The sequence below is a fragment of the Carettochelys insculpta genome, chromosome 22 (assembly GCF_033958435.1).
Source record: "Carettochelys insculpta isolate YL-2023 chromosome 22, ASM3395843v1, whole genome shotgun sequence".
NCBI classification, from domain to species: domain Eukaryota; kingdom Metazoa; phylum Chordata; order Testudines; family Carettochelyidae; genus Carettochelys; species Carettochelys insculpta.
In genome coordinates, this window is record NC_134158.1 from 12220351 (window position 1) to 12241776 (window position 21426).

General features: G+C 68.4%; 1 protein-coding gene across 3 annotated transcripts; it reads right to left on the reverse strand.

Moving 5' to 3' along the window:
• Positions 1-8918: 8918 nt before the first annotated feature.
• Positions 8919-19958, reverse strand: PDZD4 (PDZ domain containing 4). 3 transcript variants are annotated; one of them, XM_075016475.1, is made up of 8 exons: positions 17751-19958; positions 14371-14588; positions 13652-13742; positions 12666-12764; positions 12451-12513; positions 11906-12007; positions 11682-11783; positions 8919-11487 (listed from the first exon to the last, which is right to left on the reverse strand). In XM_075016475.1, exons 1-8 carry the CDS (start codon positions 17808-17810, stop codon positions 10348-10350), a joined length of 1875 nt encoding a protein of 624 aa, XP_074872576.1. In that variant the 5' UTR covers positions 17811-19958; the 3' UTR covers positions 8919-10347. The 3 variants fall into 3 exon arrangements, with proteins under 3 accessions (XP_074872576.1, XP_074872574.1, XP_074872577.1); XM_075016473.1 differs by having other exon boundaries at positions 14371-14621; XM_075016476.1 differs by lacking the exon at positions 12666-12764 and having other exon boundaries at positions 14371-14621.
• Between the last annotated feature and the right edge of the window lie 1468 nt (positions 19959-21426).

Genomic DNA, 21426 nt, shown 5'->3' on the forward strand with positions numbered 1-21426 from the left:
GCGCCGGGTGTTATCTCAGCGGCTGGGCTGGGGCACTGCTGGTACAGGGCGCCGGGTGTTATCTCAGCGGCTGTGCTGGGGCACTGCTGGCACAGGGCACCGGGTGTTATCTCAGCGGCTGGGCCGGGGGCACCGCTGGCACAGGGCGCCGGGTGTTATCTCAGCGGCTGGGCCGGGGGCACTGCTGGCACAGGGCGTAGGGTGTTATCTCAGCGGCTGTGCTGGGGCACTGCTGGCACAGGGCGCCGGGTGTTATCTCAGCGGCTGTGCTGGGGCACTGCTGGCACAGGGCGCCGGGTGTTATCTCAGCGGCTGTGCTGGGGCACTGCTGGCACAGGGCGCCGGGTGTTATCTCAGCGGCTGGGCCGGGGGCACCGCTGGCACAGGGCGTAGAGTGTTATCTCAGCGGCTGGGCCGGGGGCACCGCTGGCACAGGGCGCCGGGTGTTATCTCAGCGGCTGTGCTGGTGCACTGCTGGCACAGGGCGTAGGGTGTTATCTCAGCGGCTGGGCCGGGGGCACTGATGGCACAGGGCGCCGGGTGTTATCTCAGCGGCTGTGCTGGGGCACTGCTGGCACAGGGCGCCGGGTGTTATCTCAGCGGCTGGGCCGGGGGCACCGCTGGCACAGGGCGCCGGGTGTTATCTGAGCGGCTGTGCTGGGGCACTGCTGGTACAGGGCGCCGGGTGTTATCTCAGCGGCTGTGCTGGAGCACTGCTGGCACAGGGCACCGGGTGTTATCTCAGCGGCTGGGCCGGGGGCACTGCTGGCACAGGGCGCCGGGTGTTATCTGAGCGGCTGTGCTGGGGCACTGCTGGTACAGGGCGCCACGTGTTATCTCAGCCGCTGTGCTGGGGCACTGCTGGCACAGGGCACCGGGTGTTATGTCAGCGGCTGGGCCGGGGGCACTGCTGGCACAGGGCGCCGGGTGTTATCTCAGCGGCTGGGCCGGGGGCACTGCTGGCACAGGGCGCCGGGTGTTATCTGAGCGGCTGTGCCGGGGGCACTGCTGGCACACGGCACCGGGTGTTATCTCAGCGGCTGGGCCGGGGGCACCGCTGGCAGAGGGCGCCGGGTGTTATCTCAGCGGCTGTGCTGGTGCACTGCTGGCACAGGGCGCCGGGTGTTATCTCAGCGGCTGTGCTGGGGCACTGCTGGCACAGGGCGCCGGGTGTTATCTCAGCGGCTGTGCTGGGGCACTGCTGGCACAGGGCGCCGGGTGTTATCTCAGCGGCTGGGCTGGGGGCACCGCTGGCACAGGGCGTAGAGTGTTATCTCAGCGGCTGGGCCGGGGGCACCGCTGGCACAGGGCGCCGGGTGTTATCTCAGCGGCTGGGCCGGGGGCACCGCTGGCACAGGGCGCCGGGTGTTATCTTGGCGGCTGTGCTGGGGCACTGCTGGCACAGGGCGCCGGGTGTTATCTCAGCGGCTGGGCCGGGGGCACCGCTGGCACAGGGCGCCGGGTGTTATCTCAGCTGCTGGGCCGGGGGCACTGCTGGCACAGGGCGTAGGGTGTTATCTCAGCGGCTGTGCTGGGGCACTGCTGGCACAGGGCGCCGGGTGTTATCTCAGCGGCTGTGCTGGGGCACTGCTGGCACAGGGCGCCGGGTGTTATCTCAGCGGCTGGGCCGGGGGCACCGCTGGCACAGGGCGCCGGGTGTTATCTCAGCGGCTGTGCTGGGGCACTGCTGGCACAGGGCGCCGGGTGTTATCTCAGCGGCTGTGCTGGGGCACTGCTGGCACAGGGCGCCGGGTGTTATCTCAGCGGCTGGGCTGGGGGCACCGCTGGCACAGGGCGTAGAGTGTTATCTCAGCGGCTGGGCCGGGGGCACCGCTGGCACAGGGCGCCGGGTGTTATCTCAGCGGCTGGGCCGGGGGCACCGCTGGCACAGGGCGCCGGGTGTTATCTTGGCGGCTGTGCTGGGGCACTGCTGGCACAGGGCGCCGGGTGTTATCTCAGCGGCTGGGCCGGGGGCACCGCTGGCACAGGGCGCCGGGTGTTATCTCAGCTGCTGGGCCGGGGGCACTGCTGGCACAGGGCGTAGGGTGTTATCTCAGCGGCTGTGCTGGGGCACTGCTGGCACAGGGCGTAGGGTGTTATCTCAGCGGCTGTGCTGGGGCACTGCTGGCACAGGGCGCCGGGTGTTATCTCAGCGGCTGTGCTGGGGCACTGCTGGCACAGGGCGCCGGGTGTTATCTCAGCGGCTGTGCTGGGGCACTGCTGGCACAGGGCGCCGGGTGTTATCTCAGCGGCTGGGCCGGGGGCACCGCTGGCACAGGGCGTAGGGTGTTATCTCAGCGGCTGGGCCGGGGGCACCGCTGGCACAGGGCGCCGGGTGTTATCTGAGCGGCTGTGCTGGTGCACTGCTGGTACAGGGCGCCGGGTGTTATCTCAGTGGCTGTGCTGGGGCACTGCTGGCACAGGGCACCGGGTGTTATCTCAGCGGCTGGGCCGGGGGCACTGCTGGCACAGGGCGCCGGGTGTTATCTGAGCGGCTGTGCTGGGGCACTGCTGGTACAGTGCGCCAGGTGTTATCTCAGCCGCTGTTCTGGGGCACTGCTGGCACAGGGCACCGGGTGTTATCTCAGCGGCTGGGCCGGGGGCACTGCTGGCACAGGGCGCCGGGTGTTATCTCAGCGGCTGGGCCGGGGGCACCGCTGGCAGAGGGCGCCGGGTGTTATCTCAGCGGCTGTGCTGGTGCACTGCTGGCACAGGGCGCCGGGTGTTATCTCAGCGTCTGTGCTGGGGCACTGCTGGCACAGGGCGCCGGGTGTTATCTCAGCGGCTGGGCTGGGGGCACCGCTGGCACAGGGCGTAGAGTGTTATCTCAGCGGCTGGGCCGGGGGCACCGCTGGCACAGGGCGCCGGGTGTTATCTCAGCGGCTGGGCCGGGGGCACCGCTGGCACAGGGCGCCGGGTGTTATCTCAGCGGCTGGGCCGGGGGCACTGCTGGCACAGGGCGCCGGGTGTTATCTCGGCGGCTGTGCTGGGGCACTGCTGGCACAGGGCGCCGGGTGTTATCTCAGCGGCTGGGCCGGGGGCACCGCTGGCACAGGGCGCCGGGTGTTATCTCAGCGGCTGGGCCGGGGGCACTGCTGGCACAGGGCGTAGGGTGTTATCTCAGCGGCTGTGCTGGGGCACTGCTGGCACAGGGCGTAGGGTGTTATCTCAGCGGCTGTGCTGGGGCACTGCTGGCACAGGGCGCCGGGTGTTATCTCAGCGGCTGTGCTGGGGCACTGCTGGCACAGGGCGCCGGGTGTTATCTCAGCGGCTGTGCTGGGGCACTGCTGGCACAGGGCGCCGGGTGTTATCTCAGCGGCTGGGCCGGGGGCACCGCTGGCACAGGGCGTAGGGTGTTATCTCAGCGGCTGGGCCGGGGGCACCGCTGGCACAGGGCGCCGGGTGTTATCTGAGCGGCTGTGCTGGTGCACTGCTGGTACAGGGCGCCGGGTGTTATCTCAGCGGCTGTGCTGGGGCACTGCTGGCACAGGGCACCGGGTGTTATCTCAGCGGCTGGGCCGGGGGCACTGCTGGCACAGGGCGCCGGGTGTTATCTGAGCGGCTGTGCTGGGGCACTGCTGGTACAGGGCGCCAGGTGTTATCTCAGCCGCTGTGCTGGGGCACTGCTGGCACAGGGCACCGGGTGTTATCTCAGCGGCTGGGCCGGGGGCACTGCTGGCACAGGGCGCCGGGTGTTATCTCAGCGGGTGGGCCGGGGGCACCGCTGGCAGAGGGCGCCGGGTGTTATCTCAGCGGCTGTGCTGGTGCACTGCTGGCACAGGGCGCCGGGTGTTATCTCAGCGGCTGTGCTGGGGCACTGCTGGCACAGGGCGCCGGGTGTTATCTCAGCGGCTGTGCTGGGGCACTGCTGGCACAGGGCACCGGGTGTTATCTCAGCGGCTGGGCCGGGGGCACTGCTGGCACAGGGCGCCGGGTGTTATCTGAGCGGCTGTGCTGGGGCACTGCTGGTACAGGGCGCCAGGTGTTATCTCAGCCGCTGTGCTGGGGCACTGCTGGCACAGGGCACCGGGTGTTATCTCAGCGGCTGGGCCGGGGGCACTGCTGGCACAGGGCGCCGGGTGTTATCTCAGCGGCTGGGCCGGGGGCACTGCTGGCACAGGGCGCCGGGTGTTATCTGAGCGGCTGTGCCGGGGGCACTGCTGGCACACGGCACCGGGTGTTATCTCAGCGGCTGGGCCGGGGGCACCGCTGGCAGAGGGCGCCGGGTGTTATCTCAGCGGCTGTGCTGGGGCACTGCTGGCACAGGGCGCCGGGTGTTATCTCAGCGGCTGTGCTGGGGCACTGCTGGCACAGGGCGCCGGGTGTTATCTCAGCGGCTGGGCTGGGGGCACCGCTGGCACAGGGCGTAGAGTGTTATCTCAGCGGCTGGGCCGGGGGCACCGCTGGCACAGGGCGCCGGGTGTTATCTCAGCGGCTGGGCCGGGGGCACCGCTGGCACAGGGCGCCGGGTGTTATCTCAGCGGCTGGGCCGGGGGCACTGCTGGCACAGGGCGCCGGGTGTTATCTCGGCGGCTGTGCTGGGGCACTGCTGGCACAGGGCGCCGGGTGTTATCTCAGCGGCTGGGCCGGGGGCACTGCTGGTACAGGGCGCCGGGTGTTATCTCAGCGGCTGTGCTGGGGCACTGCTGGCACAGGGCGTAGGGTGTTATCTCAGCGGCTGTGCTGGGGCACTGCTGGCACAGGGCGCCGGGTGTTATCTCAGCGGCTGGGCCGGGGGCACCGCTGGCACAGGTCGCCGGGTGTTATCTCAGCGGCTGGGCCGGGGGCACCGCTGGCACAGGGCGCCGGGTGTTATCTCGGCGGCTGTGCTGGGGCACTGCTGGCACAGGGCACCGGGTGTTATCTCAGCGGCTGGGCCGGGGGCACTGCTGGTACAGGGCGCCGGGTGTTATCTGAGCGGCTGTGCTGGGGCACTGCTGGCACAGGGCGTAGGGTGTTATCTCAGCGGCTGTGCTGGGGCACTGCTGGCACAGGGCTCCGGGTGTTATCTCAGCGGCTGTTCTGGGGCACTGCTGGCACAGGGCTCTGGGTGTTATCTCAGCGGCTGGGCCGGGGGCACCGCTGGCACAGGGCGCCGGGTGTTATCTCAGCGGCTGGGCCGGGGACACCGCTGGCACAGGGCGCCAGGTGTTATCTCAGCGGCTGGGCCGGGGGCACCGCTGGCACAGGGCGCCGGGTGTTATCTCAGCGGCTGTGCTGGGGCACTGCTGGCACAGGGCGCCGGGTGTTATCTCAGCGGCTGTGCTGGGGCTCTGCTGGCACAGGGCGCCGGGTGTTATCTCGGCGGCTGTGCAGGGGCACCGCTGGCACAGGGCGCCGGGTGTTATCTGAGCGGCTGTGCTGGTGCACTGCTGGCACAGGGCGCCGGGTGTTATCTCAGCGGCTGTGCTGGGGCATTGCTGGCAGAGGGCGCCGGGTGTTATCTCAGCGGCTGGGCTGGGGGCACCGCTGGCACAGGGTGTAGGGTGTTATCTCAGCGGCTGTGCTGGGGCACTGCTGGCACAGGGCGCCGGGTGTTATCTCAGCGGCTGTGCTGGGGCACTGCTGGCACACGGCACCGGGTGTTATCTCCGCGGCTGGGCCGGGGGCACTGCTGGCACAGGGTGCCGGGTGTTATCTCAGCGGCTGTGCTGGGGCACTGCTGGCACAGGGCGCCGGGTGTTATCTCAGCGGCTGGGCCGGGGGCACCGCTGGCACAGGGCGCCGGGTGTTATCTCAGCGGCTGTGCTGGGGCACCGCTGGCACAGGGCGCCGGGTGTTATCTCAGCGGCTGTGCTGGGGCACCGCTGGCACAGGGCGCCGGGTGTTATCTGAGCGGCTGGGCCGGGGGCACCGCTGGCACAGGGCGCCGGGTGTTATCTCAGCGGCTGGGCCGGGGGCACTGCTGGCACAGGGCGTAGGGTGTTATCTCAGCGGCTGGGCTGGGGGCAGCGCTGGCACACGGCACCGGGTGTTATCTCAGCGGCTGGGCCGGGGGCACCGCTGGCACAGGGCGTAGGGTGTTATCTCAGCGGCTGGGCCGGGGGCACTGCTGGCACAGGGCGCCGGGTGTTATCTGAGCGGCTGGGCCGGGGGCACTGCTGGCACACGGCGCCGGGTGTTATCTCAGCGGCTGGGCCGGGGGCACCGCTGGCACAGGGCGCCGGGTGTTATCTCAGCGGCTGGGCCGGGGGCACTGCTGGCACACGGCGCCGGGTGTTATCTCAGCGGCTGGGCCGGGGGCACCGCTGGCACAGGGCGCCGGGTGTTATCTCAGCGGCTGGGCCGGGGGCACCGCTGGCACAGGGCGCCGGGTGTTATCTCAGCGGCTGTGCTGGGGCACTGCTGGCACAGGGCGCCGGGTGTTATCTCAGCGGCTGTGCTGGGGCACTTCTGGCACAGGGCGCCGGGTGTTATCTCAGCGGCTGTGCTGGGGCACCGCTGGCACAGGGCGCCGGGTGTTATCTCGGCGGCTGTGCTGGGGCACTGCTGGCACAGGGCGTAGGGTGTTATCTCAGCGGCTGGGCCGGGGGCACTGCTGGCACAGGGCGCCGGGTGTTATCTCAGCGGCTGTGCTGGGGCACTGCTGGCACAGGGCGCCGGGTGTTATCTCAGCGGCTGGGCCGGGGGCACTGCTGGCACAGGGCGCCGGGTGTTATCTGAGCGGCTGTGCTGGGGCACTGCTGGCACAGGGCGTAGGGTGTTATCTCAGCGTCTGGACCGGTGAAGGTGCTCCTGACGGTGTGGTTGGTGTCAGGCCCTGTGACGGTGTCACTGGTGTAGATATGTGAGCAGAGATGGCAGAGGGGTTTGTTGCAGGGGCTGGTTCCAGGCCTAGAGTCACTGGTTTGTGGGGTGTAGTGGCTGGCGAGGATTCGTCTCAGGCTGGCGGCTGTCTGCAGGCGAGGACAGACCTGCCTCCCAGGGTCTGTGAGTGATGGGGCCTTGTCCAGGGTGGGTTGCAGCTCACTGCTGATGGGCTGGAGAGGCCCTGGGGGGGCTCTATGTGATGGCCATGTCACACCACATGGCGGCAGCACGAGCCCATGGTGCAGGCCAGGTGTGCGGGGGGGCGGGGGGGAACTCAGGCTAGATGAAGGTGATGGGCAGGCAGGGGACCAGAGCTACACCCACATCACCGCCTGCCCCCAGCAAAGCCCCCACCCCTCTGTGGTGCTGCCCTGCCTGCAGGCCTGCTGGTGCATTCCACCTGGGCAGTCACTGCCACTGCTCCCCCACTCTGGTCTCTTCTCGGGGAGACACGAGGCACCCAGGCCCCTTGCCCTTGGGTGGGCCAGAGCCCACCCGTCACATGGGGAAACTGGCACAGGGAGGACAAACATCATGGCCATGGTCAGCCAGGGAGCCAGCGACGGAGCCCAGGCGGCCAAGGTTTTGGCCCCTTCTGTGGAGAAGCCGGGTACCCAGGCTCTCCCATGGACCAGCTCTGCTGCCAGGCACCCAACACTGCTGCTGGGTCTGGGAGGGGCTGGGGGGACAGGACTCCTGGCTTGTGTCTGAGTGCATGGGAGGTAGTGGGGGAGGGCAGTGGGGGCAGGTGGTTACAGGAGGGGGGGTGGGATCCCCGAGGCCTGGGTTCTGTCTGGCTCTGGGAGGGCAGTGGGGGCAGGTGGCTAGAGTAGGGGGGCCGGAAGCCAGGACTCCTGGGTTCTGTCCAGCTCTGGGAGGGCAGGGGGGACTGTGGGTAGAGCAGGGGCCGGGAGCCAGGACTCCTGGGTTCTCTCTGGCTCTTGGGGCACTCTGGGTAGAGCAGGGGCTGGGAGAAGGGCTCACATCTACCTTCTCACACAGGGGCACCTGCTGCTGGTAGAGTTTCCTTTCAGGGTCTGGCACACCCAGAACAAACCCAGCTTCAGGGACTCCCTGGGCCAATTGCCTGGGTTCTTCCCCTAGCCCCCCCGTTCCTGACGGGGTAGCAGCTGCCTCCAGGCTGGCTAGCAGCTGGGGTAGGTTAACACTCCAGGTGGTTTGGCTGGACACCCCTGCCCCCAAAGGCAGGTCCCTCGATACCAATCTCCTGCCCTACTGCAGGATCCGAGAGCAGTTGGGTCACGCCCCTTCCTCCCCTGGGGGAAAGAACCCAGGCGTCCGGCCCTTCCCCACCCCCAGGAGATTTAGGGACTTTACAGCTGTGACAACAGCCCCCCGCACCCCGCTCCTTGTATGTCGTTCAACACCTCGTTAGTGGGGGACTCAAGCGAGGAAGACGCTAACAGTGGTTGCAGCTGGGCCCGGATGCCTGGGTTCTCTCCCGGCGGCGGCGGGGTGAGGGGAGAAGCCGAAGGACGAGTTGGGAACAGTCATGGGGTGCTAGGGACCTGGGCAGGAGTTGGCCGGAAGGTGGGAGGGGCTGGCCTGGGGGATGGGGGTGCTGGCACAGGGGGGTCAGGGTGTGGAAGCGCTGGCGGGGGGGTCGGCCTGTGGAAGTGTTGGCGGCGGGGATGGGGCACTGGCGGGGGTGTGATCGGGATGGGGGGTTGGTCGGGGTGGGGAGGCACTGGCAAGGTGCTGGTGGGGGATGGAGTGCTGGTGGGGGGGGCACTGGCGGGAGTTGGTGGGGGATGGGGTGCTGGCGGGGGCTGTAGTAGTGGGCATCCTTCAGTCTGCATAGACTATGGATCGCGCCCTTTATAGTTTCAGCTGAGGGCTTCATTTACAGCGTCTGCTGTGACTACGAAGACCCACACGAGAGTGACAGTTCTTGCTGCATCTCTTGCAGATGTGGTGGGTGTCCGGCAAGTCCTTATTGTGCTTTCTGTGCGCTCGCTTCTCCTCTGCTAGCTGTCTGATAAGGCCCTTGTGTAACCCCTGCCTCCATCTGCACTGGCTGGGGGTTCCAGCTGGGTGTTCGCTGCTCCTGGGACAGACAGAAAACGCTGCAGACGCCCCCATACGGAGTAAAAAGTTTTCCCTTTATTTATTGTGAGCCCCAGAGCCTTTTCGGACTCAGGTGTCCGGCGCTCCGCCCCCCCAACGAGTGCGCAGCTGGGGGTTGTGAGCACAGCCCAGGCACAGGGGGGCACTGGGGCCCACCTAGAGGGGGCGTGGGGGGCCTGCTCTGGGGCAGCTGGGATGGCAGGGGCAGAGGAGTAAGAGGGTGCTGGTAGTGGATGGTCGGGGGGGCCAGGTGGGGGCTGTTGGGGTGGAGGGGCGGTTTGGGGGCAGAGGGGCAGGTCTCTGGCTTCTCCCCAGGGGACTCAGACAGACAAATGCGACGAACGGAGCAGCCACGCCACAGACACGACACAAACGCCGTCCCTGCCCCTTGTGCGTTACGTTGTGTGTGAGATCCAGGGTGCCCCCAGGAGCCGGGCTCTGCCCTGCCTGCTCCGGGGGTACAGCAACATCACGCCCTGGATCCCCCCTCCGTCCGAGCAGCCGGCAGTGACGGGGCTTGGACCCCTGTGGAGTCTGACGGGGGGGGCAGGGCGACCAGCGACTCCTGGCCTGTGGGGGGCCGGGCCGGTCAGACGGCAGCGACAGAGGGGGTGGGCCAGGCCGGGCCGGGCCGGGCCGGTCAGACGGCAGCGACGGAGGGGGGAGGCTGGGCCGGGCCGGTCAGACGGCAGCGACGGAGGGGGCGGGCCAGTCAGACGGCAGCGACGAAGGGGGTGAGCTGGGCCGGGCGGGGCCGGGCCGGTCAGATGGCAGCGACGGAGGGGGTAGGCCAGGCCGGGCCGGTCAGACGGCAGCGACGAAGGGGGTGAGCCAGGCCGGTCAGACGGCAGCGACGAAGGGGGTGAGCCAGGCCGGGCCAGTCAGACAGCAGCGACGAAGGGGGTGAGCCGGGCCGGGCCGGTCAGACGGCAGCGACAGAGGGGGTGGGCCGGGCCGGGCCGGGCCGGGCCGGTCAGACGGCAGCGACGGAGGGGGTGGGCCGGGCCGGGCCGGGCCGGGCCGGTCAGACGGCAGCGACGGAGGGGGTGGGCCAGTCAGACGGCAGCAACGAAGGGGGTGAGCTGGGCCGGGCGGGGCCGGGCCGGTCAGACGGCAGCGACGGAGGGGGTGAGCCGGGCCGGGCGGGTCCGGGCCGGTCAGACGGCAGCGACGGAGGGGGTAGGCCAGGCCGGGCCGGTCAGACGGCAGCGACGAAGGGGGTGAGCCAGGCCGGGCCGGTCAGACAGCAGCGACGAAGGGGGTGAGCCGGGCCGGGCCGGTCAGACGGCAGCGACGAAGGGGGTGAGCCGGGCCGGGCCGGTCAGACGGCAGCGACACAGGGGGTGAGCTGGGCCGGGCCGGTCAGACGGCAGCGATGGAGGAGGTGGGCCACGCCGGGCGGGGCCGGGCCGGTCAGACGGCAGCGACGCAGGGGGTGGGCCGGGCCGGTCAGACGGTGGTGACAGACAGCAGAGGGTTGTACACTCGGCGCCCGTCGGCCGAGCGAGCGCCGTGCGCCAGCATCTCTTGGATGGTGATCCAATTGTCCAGGATGCGGCGGCTCCGCTTCTTGAGGCTCTTGCGGTGGCTGAGCGCCAGGATGCTGAGCTCGGCCGGGGTCCCCCCAGCCCCCGCCCGGCCCTCGCCCGCCTCCCGCTGCCAGTCCAGCCGGCTCTGCAGCATGAGCTCCCGGCGCCGGCGCTGCTCCCGGGCGCGCAGCAGCTGCTGCTTGCGCTCCTCCTTGCTCCAGTAGCGCCCCATTTTCATCTCGCTGACGGCGTCGTCGTCCGTGGTCATGCCGCTCCGCTCCTCCCGGATCTTCAGCGCCCGCGCCTTGAGCAGCCGATCCCGGCCCGGGCGCCGCGGCCCCTCGCCCCGCGGGGCCCGGCCCTTCCACTCCGCCCGGCCAGCGCCCGCCCCGGGGCTGCCCTCCTGGGGGCGCCGCAGCCGGGCTGGCCGGGGCGGGGAGGGGGCGGGCCGCAGGGGGCTCTCCAGCAGCGGGGTGCTGCGGCAGCTCTCACCCGTGTTGTAGGCGCTGGTGCTGTCCTTCTCGGAGCGCTCAGGCACCTCCGTGATGTCGGCCAGAGGGGCCAGAGGCCCTTCGCCGGCCGGGGCCGGGGCCGGGGCCGGGGCGCCCTCCTGCAGCAGCCAGGCCTGGAGGCAGCGCTCCCGCAGCCGCTGCATCTTCTGAGCCCGCAGCATGTTGCGGCACTTGAACTGCAGGTGCCGCAGCTCCTCCTCCAGCAGGGCCACGCGGTTGCGGTTGAGGTCCAGGCCCGGCAGGGTGCCGGGGGCGTTGTCGTCCGCCAGGCGCCCGCGCAGCACCAGCAGCTCACGGTACCGCCGGGCCTCCTCCTCTGTCAGGCCAGCCTCACCTGCCAGCGCCTCGGTGCTGCCGGGGGGCTCGTGGGGCAGTGCCAGGGGGCGGCGCTGGGGGGCCGGGGTGCCGGCAGCACTGGGCACCTCGTCCCCCAGCAGGTCGTGCTCCGAGCTCTCCTCGTTGCGGGTGCTTTCATCTGTCCGGCCCACACCACTGTCCAGCTCCTGGCTCTGGGTCAGGCAGGGCAGCGGGACAGGGGGCGAGCTGGGCTGGGGGCGCAGATTGGGTCAAATCAGATCTGAACTGGCAGCATGGTTCCCCTGTCCAGCCCCACACTGTTCCCCATCCCATGGCCCCCTCACACTTGCCCTCCTGGTTCCCTGCCCCACAGGCTCCCAAACTGAGCACCAGCTCCCCACCCCACAGCCTCCCTGCCCAGCCCCCAGCCGACGCCGCCTGTCACCTGCTGCCTGGGGCTGAGACAGGCTCTGACTTTGTCTTCATGGTCAGAGCTGAAGTCATCCAGGAAATCCTCACGGTCGCTGTCCTTCCAGCGCCTGGAGAGCTGCAGGGGGCGACGGGATGATGCAACCCCCCACTCGTCGCAGGCAGCCCCAGCCCAGGGGAGCTCCCCAAAGTCCCTGGCAGCTCCCACCCCAGCCCCTGCCCACCCTGGGGGCCCCTCACCTCGGGCTCAGGCCTGGCCAGCAGCAGAGAAATGTTGGTTTGTCGCTCCTGGGTCAGGATGGCCACAGCTTCCTCGCGGTCCTGGACCTGCACCCCATTAATCTGGGGGGGCAGGGCTCCCAGTCAGCCCCAGGCCCTCTGAGCTCCCAGTGTCCCCACCCACCTGAGTGGCCCCTGGTGCACCCCAGCACCCCCAGGGCCCCACACCCCTGTGCCCCCCTTGTCCCCAGACCCACACCTCACAGCCCCCGCAGCCCTGGGCCCCATGTCCCCAGACCCACACCTCAGCTCCTACACCCCTGGGCCCAATGTCCCTGGGTTCCACACCTCAAACCCCAGCAACCCTGGGCCCCATGTCCCCTGCCCCACACCTCAGCCCCTGCACCCCTGGGCTCCATGTCCCCAGCCCCACAACTCCCAGCTCCTGCACCCCCCACACCTGCCAGTCCCCCTGTGCCCTCCCTGTCTCTGCTTCTCCCAGCCCCCTCACCATATGCCCCTCTGGCCCCCATCCCTCTCAGCTGCCGGTCCCCCCAGCCTGACACCTGCACAATGCGGTCGCCCTCGCGGATGCGCCCATCCTTCGCAGCAATGCTGTTGGGGTTCACCTGGGGGGCAAAAGGGGAGGTTGGGACTTGAAACATCCCGTGGCCTCTGGCTGCCCCCCGCCTGCCAAACCAAGCCCCTGCTCAGCCCCCAGCCCTGCCCCCCATGGACCATCCTGCCCCAGGAATGGCCCCTGCCGTGCCCCTCCCCCCACCTCTCCAACATAGATTCCCACGTCGTCCTCATCATCCGTCCGGTAACAAACCATCAGGCCCAGCTTGTCCCGGTGGCTCGATTTGTACAGTTCCACTTCCTGGGGGTGACACGTGGAAGTCAGAGCCGAACGGAGTCCCCACCCCCCTCAGGCTGGGAAAGAGCCCAGGCACCTGGGTGCCCAGTCCCCACCCAGAACCCAGAGAACCCAGGTGTCCTGGCGCCCAGCCCCCGCCCCCCCGGAAACGAGAGAACCCAGGTGCCCTGGTGCCCAGCCCCCACCCAGAACCGAGAGAACCCAGGTGTCCTGGTGCACAGCCCCCACCCAGAACCCAGGTGTCCTGGTGCCCAGCCCCCGCCCCCCCGGAAACGAGAGAACCCAGGTGCCCTGGTGCCCAGCCCCCACCCAGAACCGAGAGAACCCAGGTGTCCTGGTGCCCAGCCCCCACCCAGAACCCAGGTGTCCTGGTGCCCAGCCCCCGCCCCCCCGGAAACAAGAGAACCCAGGTGTCCTGGTGCCCAGTCCCCAACCAGAACCCAGAGAACCCAGGTGTCCTGGTGCCCAACCCCCACCCCCAGAAATGAGAGAACCCAGGTGTCCTGGTGCCCAGCCCTGCCCCTGGAAACAAGAGAACCCAGGTGTCCTGGTGCCCAGTCCCCAACCAGAACCCAGAGAACCCAGGTGTCCTGGTGCCCAACCCCCACCCCCCAGAAATGAGAGAACCCAGGTGTCCTGGTGCCCAGCCCTGCCCCTGGAAACAAGAGAACCCAGGTGCCCTGGTGCCCAGTCCCCAACCAGAACCAAGAGAACCCAGGTGTCCTGGTGCCCAGCCCCCAGCCCCCCTGGAACCGAGAGAACCCAGGTGTCCTGGTGCCCAGCCCCCAGCCCCCCAGAAATGAGAGAACCCTGGTGTCCTAGTGCCCAGTCCCCCCAGCCAGAACCGAGAGAACCCAGGTGTCCTGGTGCCCAGCCCTTCTCCGACTCACCTCATACTCCAGCTCCTCTACCCGCTCTGCCTCAGGGGGACCCCCCTCCATGAATTCCACAGGGTCATAGTACTCGTGCCCCAGGGGTGGGCTGTGGGGTGCAGATCACGGGTTAGGTGGCTAAGACGGGAGGGCAGGAGCGAGGGGCACTGACAGGGCTGGGGGCAGGCACATGACCAGGTGGGGCTTTGATTCCCCTTCTGCTGCTGCCAGGGACCCCTACTGCCCTGTCGTACCCTGGGGGGCTTCCCTGGGCCCTGCACCAGGACCTCCTAGTGATGGGAGTTTCCGGTGCCATGGCCTCTCCCACAAACGCAAGGCCCTTGGGAACCTGAACCTTGTGGGGACGGTGACCAGGGGACACCTTTTACCCAAGAAGCAGGACAAAGGCCAGAGGATGGCCCAGGCTTGCCAGGGTGGGGGAGGTCTGGCTCAGGGTCCCCCTCTCTCTGCAATGGCTGGAACTGACTGACAAGTCTGTTCTGCGCCGGGTCCCTGGCACCGACTCGCCCTCCTGCTCTCCTGCCGCCGCGTCCCGTCCCAGCTGCCCGCGGGTAGGCGCAGGGCTGGGGCTCCCCACACTCTGTGACAGGGAGTGGGGGGCAGCGATCAGGCTGGGAAACGGGGTGGGGGCACGGTGGTGGGGGGCTGCAGGTTGAAAGTGGGGGTTCGGTGGGGGGGCTGCAGGGTCAGGAATGGGGGTTCTGGGGGTCACTCACAGCTCCAGCGTCCCAGCAGGGGGGCTGGGGGGACGGCGCCGGCCCAGCGCCAGCAGGTGCTCGAAGGTGATGTCCGTCTGCGTCCCGCTGTCCACCAGGGTGGTGGGGTCCCCAGGGAGGGTGGCCCCCTCGCCCCCGCCCCGTGCCCGTGGGCTGCGCCGTACCACCTGGATGAGCAGCGGCTCCTTGGCACAGCGCAGAGCTGCCAGCGTCTGCTCCTGGGAGAGCGAGGACAGCTCCTTCCCATGCACCTGGGGGTGCCAGAGTGAGAGCCCCACGTGGCCCCCCAGCCCCAGCCAGCCCCACACTCCCTATAGCATGTGGCTGGTCGCATGGCCTCCCAGCAACCCCAGCCCTTCCTCCCCATCTCTCCCCAGCCCCACGGCCAGTCCCGGGGCACAGCCCCCAGCTGGCCCCATGGCCACCACAGACCCCCAACTATCCTGGGCCCCACCCCTACAGCCCCTGAATGGCCCCACAGACATCCCAGGTATTACCCTTATAGTCCCTGGCCAGCGCCAGAACCCCTACTCCTGTCTTGTCCCCATAGCCCCCCAGACAGTCCCCCCAACCAGCCCCCTGCCCCTCAGGACAGATCTCAGCCCCCACAGGGCAGCAGGGCCACACCCTGCAGACTGTGTGGAGGGGAGATTGTATCAGCCCCTCTCCTGTTCCGGGGTGTGCGGCTGGGTGGGACTGAGCCCCCCCACATCATGTCTCTAGTTCCATTCCTGTGTAACCACAGCAACCGTGCCCATGGAAACAGGACGATTGATACAGGAGTGGGGGGGGCTGAAAGAGGAACCATCTCCCACCTTGAGGGCCCCAACCTGTTCACCACAGCCCGTGTCAGCCCAGCCCCGCCAGCACTGCCAGAGCCCCTCACTACCAGCCCGCAGCCCCAGTACGATTAAGTGCACCCAGATATGCCCCTGTCTCCCCCTCACACTCACACCCCCCCCCCCCGCCAGCTGCTGCAGCGACTTGGGGCTTTGAATTCTAAGCTGATCCTGCACCACCAGCAGCCAGGAATTCCCCCTCAGCCCCTCAGCTCAACACTGGCTGGGTGTCTGATACGGGCGTGGGGCTGGGCTGGGGGGCGGGAGTGAGGGGCTCTGGTAGGGTTGGGCTGGGGGTGTGTGTGGGGCAGGAGTGAGGGGCACAGGCAGGGCTGGGCTGGGGGGTGGGAGTGAGGGGCCCTGGCAGGGCTGGGCTGGGGGAGCTGCAGGGCAGGAGTGAGGGGCACCGGCAGGGCTGGGATGTGGGGGGGGAGGAATGTGGTGCGGGAGTGAGGGGCACCGGCAGGGCTGGGCTGGGGGGGACTGTGGGGCGGGAGTGAGGGGCCCAGGCAGGGCTGGGCTGGGGGGGGGACTGTGGGGCGGGAGTGAGGGGCCCAGGCAGGGCTGGGCTGGGGGGGACTGTGGGGCGGGAGTGAGGGGCCCAGGCAGGGCTGGGCTGGGGGGGGGACTGTGGGGCGGGAGTGAGGGGCTCCGGCAGGGCTGGGCTGGGGGGGGACTGTGGGGCGGGAGTGAGGGGCTCCGGCAGGGCTGGGCTGGGGGGGGGACTGTGGGGCGGGAGTAAGGGGCTCCGGCAGGGCTGGGCTGGGGGGGACCGTGGGGCGGGAGTGAGGGGCTCCGGCAGGGCTGGGCTGGGGGGGGACTGTGGGGCGGGAGTGAGGGGCTCCGGCAGGGCTGGGCTGGGGGGGGACTGTGGGGCGGGAGTGAGGGGCCCAGGCAGGGCTGGGCTGGTGGGGAATGTGGGGCAGGAGTGAGGGGCTCTGGCAGGGCTGGGCTGAGGGGCAGGAGTGAGGGGGCGCGGCAGGGCTGGGCTGGGGGGCAGGAGTGAGGGGCTCTGGCAGGGCTGGGCTGGGGGGGGGACTGTGGGGCGGGAGTGAGGGGCCCAGGCAGGGATGGGCTGGTGGTGTGTGTGGGGCAGGAGTGAGGGGCTCTGGCAGGGCTGGGCTTGGGGGGGGGAATGTGGGGCAGGAATGAGGGGCACTGGCAGGGCTGGGCTGGGGGGCGGGAGTGAGGGGCCCCGGCAGGGCTGAGCTGGGGGTGCTGTGGGGCAGGAGTGAGGGGCATGAGTTCTGGCCCCATGTGGTGGGATCTGGCTGCTTCAGGCCAGGCCATGCTGGGTGGGAAGAGGGGACGTGCTTATCTGGAAATCCCCAGCGGGAGCAGGGTCAGCACCCCTTGGGCAGCCTGGGGACTCCCCTCTAAGGGGCACTGGAGCCCAGAGCCCAGCCTGGCCCGTGAGTGCCCTGTTCCGGACCCTCCCTCAGATGCCTCCAGTCCCAGACACCTGGACACCTGCCTTGAAGGAGCAATGGCCTTTGGGTGACCACCCTTCCACTGGGGCGCCAGCCCGGCTGGGGGCCAAGGGCGCCGGCCGGCCTGGGGGTTGGTTGGGGGGTGGAGGCAACATCTCAGGACCCCCCAACTTGCACAGGGCGGTAGAGCCTCGTCCATTTTGGGGTTGTGAGCCCCAGCTCAGTCCTGTTACATGTGGGGCTTGAGGGGTCTCCTCACAAGGGCCCTTGGGGGTGGGGATGTGTCCCCAGGAGCTAGATGGAGACAGCTCAGGAAGGCGGGGGCTGGGGATGTGGGGGAGGGGAGCAGTGAGTGGGGGAGGGGCATTCAGGAAGAGGGGAGGGGAATTCAGTGGGGGGAGGGGGGTTTAGGGAGGGGGTGTAGAGATGTGGGGGAGGGGGCCCCCGATGGGGGGAGACAGAACAAAGGGGCAGAGCCGCACCCGCAGGGAGGGAGGAGGAGGAGGAGGAGGAACAGCCACGTGATGGTTAGGTGGGATGGGGGGATCTGAGGGGTTGAGGTGCAGGTTGATGGGGTCTGGAGCAGACTCCCCCACTCCCCTTCTTCCCCTCTCCTGCATTCATTCCCCCACACCTAAGCCCAGCAGTGATGGGGCCTTGGTTGCTAGGCAACCTTGCTCAGACTGGTACCTGCCCCTCCCCCTCCCCCAGAGCAGAGAAACCCCGCAGCCCCCCACCCCGCAGCCCCTGACCGAGCGCCCAGCGCCCCCGCATGCAGCCCCCCGCGGTCCCTCAGCCCAGCCCGCCCCCCGCCTGCAGCCCCCGCGGTCCCCCGCCGCCCCCATCTCCTGCAGCTTGGCCCCCCGCTTCCCGCACAGCCCCCTACCGGCAGCCCGCGCCCCCTTGCGGCCCCCGCGCCCCACAGCCCCCCTACCTGCAGCCCCCCGCGCCCCCTTGCAGCCCCCGCCCCCCGCAGCCCCCCTACCTACAGCCCCCGCGCCCCCTTGCGGCCCCCGCCCCCCGCAGCCCCCCTACCTGCAGCCCCCCGCGCCCCCTTGCAGCCCCCGCCCCCCGCAGCCCCCCTACCTGCAGCCCCCCGCAGCCCCCCTACCTGCAGCATGACCTTGTATTGCTCCTCCGGTCTGCGCGCCACGCACATGTTGCAGCCCATGGTGCGGCGCGGCTCGGTGCGGGGCCTGGGGGGGCTCAGCCGCCTCCCGTCCTACGGGGGGGGCCGCGGGGGGTCTTGGCTCCCCGCCCCCCCCGCGCGGCGGCCGCAGCGCTCCGGGGCATGGCGGGGGCGGGGGGCCGGCGGGAGACGCGGCCGGGCGGGCGGCGGCGGCACCGTCCCTGGCTGGGGGGGGGCGGGGGCGAGGGTGGATCCCGCCCCCGGCCCGTCTGCCCCGCCCCCGGCCCGCCTCCTCCAGCCCCGCGCTGTCCGCTCTGGGGCCAGGGGGTGTCTGGGTGGGGGAGAGAGTGGGAATCCATGGGGCACGGGGCCGGGAGCCCGGACGCCTGGGTTCGCTGGGCCGGTGTATGGGTGTGGTGTGTTGTGCCTCTGTGTGTGTGTGTCGGTGTGTTGTGCATCTGTGTGTGGTGTGCGTCTGTGTATAGTGTATGTGTTGTGTATCTGTGTCTGTGTGTGGTATGTGTCGTGTGTCTGTCTGTGTGGCGTGTATCATGTATGTGTTGTGTATCTGTGTCTGTGTGTTGTCTGTCTGTGTGTGGTGTGTGTGTCTGTGTGTGGGGCGTGTTGGCCCACAGTGAGGTACTACCAAACATTAACTTATTTCCCGACTCCACTGCAGAATGATGGGACACAAGACGTGCTGGGTGGGAATCTCCCCCCCCCACACACGGGGGGCTTTCTGGTCCCTGATCCCTCCTGCACCCCATCAATCGGGGCAGTGCTGCCAGTGCTGTCCAGGGGTTGGGAGGGTCAGCAGCCTGAGGGGGGCTCCTGCTGGAGAATAACGATCATCGCCCCACTTCCTCACAGCACCTCTGGTCCCCCACAGCCGTCTGAGTGGGGGGAGATTTTACTCCCCTTGTTATGTTGCGTGTGATTTCTACCGGGCATGGCTGGAGCAGGCGTATGGGGCTGTGCTCAGGGGCATGGCAGGTGCAGAGGTCTTGGGGGCTGTGGGGCTGTGCCCAGGGTGCCATAGTTAGGAGGGGACACAAGAGGCACTGGGGTGTGTCTATCTTGGGACCCGCAACCCCACCCCCACATGCTGGGGTGTGTCTGGTCCAAATTCATAACCCTAATAGTAAGAAGTCAGCAGGACCAGGCAGCAGGCACCCAAGGTCTGCAAAACTCAAACGTGAATTGTGCCACAATAATATTAGCTGTGGCTTGTAATTTAGCCTTTAACTCAGCTTCTGCACCCTATGAGTGGAACATAGCCAATGTGATGCCAATCTCTAAAGGGGATGCTAGAGGTGATCCTGGCAATTACAGCTCAGTAAGTCCAATGTCAGTACCGGCAAATTAGTTGAAACAATAGTGAAGAATAGAATTGTCATACAGAAGACCATAATTTGTTGGGGAAAGTCAACATGGTTTCTATAAGGGGAAATCGTGCCTCATTAATCTGTCGGGGTTCTCTGAGAGGGGTCAATAAGGATGTGGACAAGGGGGCGTGACAAAGTGGAGGGTGTGAGTGACAGGCTGAGGAGCTCACATGGGGCTTGGGGGCTGAAGAAGTGGGTCTGGCCCACGAAAGCTCATCACCTAATAAATTAATTTGTTAAAGTGCTGCTGGACGGCTTTTCTGTTCGGAGGGTATAGGGGCTGTAACCCTGGCAACCAAACCTGGCCATTTGTAACCTGGGCAACCAGGTAACACTTTGGCTTCCCGGGAAGCAGACACGGAGAGGGGCGGAGCCTGGCTGGTTTCTGAATTAGAAGCCCGGGCAGTTATGTCCAGCACCCGGGGAGGCTGGAGAAGAACAAAGCAGGCAGGGCCCCAGGCAACATCTCCAGGTCTGGGTTTCCCCGGGGGGGTGAAGGGTCTCCTCCCCCCAACACGGGTTGCGTGGACCACTTCTGGTTGCTGTGCTGACAAGTCTGGACCACACTGTGCCTCTGTCGCTCCTGGCAGCAGATGGGGGCAGAGCTCAGGGACCTCTGAGCCCCATTAAAGGGGGATCCAGTAGATACAATGCACCTGACTTTCCAGAAAGGCTTTGACAAGGTCCCTCTGTGATGAAGGCGGCTGGGAGGATTTTATTCCCCTGGTTCGGTTGCACGTCTTTCCTACTGTGCTGTAGTAACCCCAGGTGGGTGCCTCAGTTTCCCTAGGCCCAGCATCAGCACCTGCTGGTGGTGAGGGATGTTTCAGGGTGATGACTTCTCACCCGTCCGCAGTGACCCTCCTGTCTCTTTGTAAGCTAGACAACCAGGGGACACCTTTTGGGGGGCACAGGACAAAGTGGGGAAGAGGGGCACGGCTGGTTGAATTGGAGCTGGGCTGTTGGGTGGGGCAGTCTGGGCTGGCTGGAGAGGGAGGAAGAGGGGGGCCAGGGCCCAGCTCAGGGACCCCCCTGGTCCCTCTCCCCAAGGTGGGTGGGGCCAACAGCCTCCGGTTCCTGCGCTGAGGAGTCTGTTCTGTGCCGTGTCCCTGGCACCCCATAACCCAACTGCTCTCTGCCTGCGGGTGGGGGGCAGGGCCGGGGGACCCTCTACTCTGTGACAGGTGCGGTACAAGGAAGGGTGCTGGTGGATGGGGGCTGCACTGGGCCATGGGGATGGAGGCTGGCGTGTGGAGGAAAGAGCCGCTGTCCCATGGTATAGGGGCAGGACTGTGGGGAGGTCAGTGCAGTTTTGGGGGGGACCTCTGACTTCCCCACCTGGCTCAGTGTAGTAGAACCCAGGTGCCCCCTGCCTCAGTTTCCTTTGGGGTGGGGAGTGGCACCACGGTAATACACAGAAGGGCCCCTCACTGGGGGCGGTGGGGTCTGGCCCTGTGCTCGCCGCTCCCCAGGCTTGGCCAGGCCTCCAGGGTACCTGGCACTGTGTCTTCCTGAGTCCCCGGGGGCGGGGGCGGGGGTGGGGGGACAGGCACAGGCTCACGGCCCCGCGCTTCACACCGGGGTGCAGCCAGCAGCAGCCTCTCGGCCCCGGCTGGGACGGGGCTGCTCTTCCCGGGGGGTCGGGCGGGCTGAGCCAGAGGGCGCAGTACAGCCGGGAGTGAGCCCCGGGCCAGAGCGACAGCCCGGCAGTGGGGCAGGAGGAGCTGCGCAGCCCCGGGGGGAGCCCGCACGTGGCTCGCGAGGCGGCTCAGGATCGCGCCCCGCGCCAGGCCGTGCTGGGGCGCAGGTCTGGCCTTTCCCTGGCGCGCCCGGCCGCCGCAGCAAGGGAAGGGGCCGGGGCGGCGCACGGGGTGCACGGCGCTGGGGCACAGACCCCACCCCCCAGGTAGCCCCTGCCGCAGCTGCACCCCCCGGGCCGCGCCCCGGCTGACCTACCGCACTTCCCCGGCGGCCGTGCCAGGGGTACCGTAATGGCCGTAATAGAAAGGACCCCTCAGGCGCTGCAATACCCGTAACATCAGCCCTCCTCATGCTCCCCACTGGGCTTGCGGCGGTGCTACCGTAATGCACACAGGAGCTGCCCCTCTTCGGACGCTTTGTGTAGCGCTTCACCGTAATACACATAAAAGACAAGGTGTACGTGGTACCGAAACACACTTAATAGCCCCACCCGTCACTTTGGGGTTAATGCCATAATGCATAACCCTCCCCCCTACTCGTGCCTCTGACGAAGCGGGCCTGTCCCTCCAAAG

What these genes read in the sequence shown, in the direction of transcription:
- PDZD4 (XM_075016473.1), bottom strand. Translation starts at nt 17,810, where the DNA reads ATGGGCTGCAACATGTGCGTGGCGCGCAGACCGGAGGAGCAATACAAG. An exon ending in AATACAAGGTCATGCTGCAG is followed by an intron (nt 14,622 to 17,750) that starts GTAGGGGGGCTG and finishes TGGCACCCCCAG; the next exon opens with GTGCATGGGAAGGAGCTGTC. An exon ending in CCTGCTGGGACGCTGGAGCT is followed by an intron (nt 13,743 to 14,370) that starts GTGAGTGACCCC and finishes TGCACCCCACAG; the next exon opens with CCCACCCCTGGGGCACGAGT.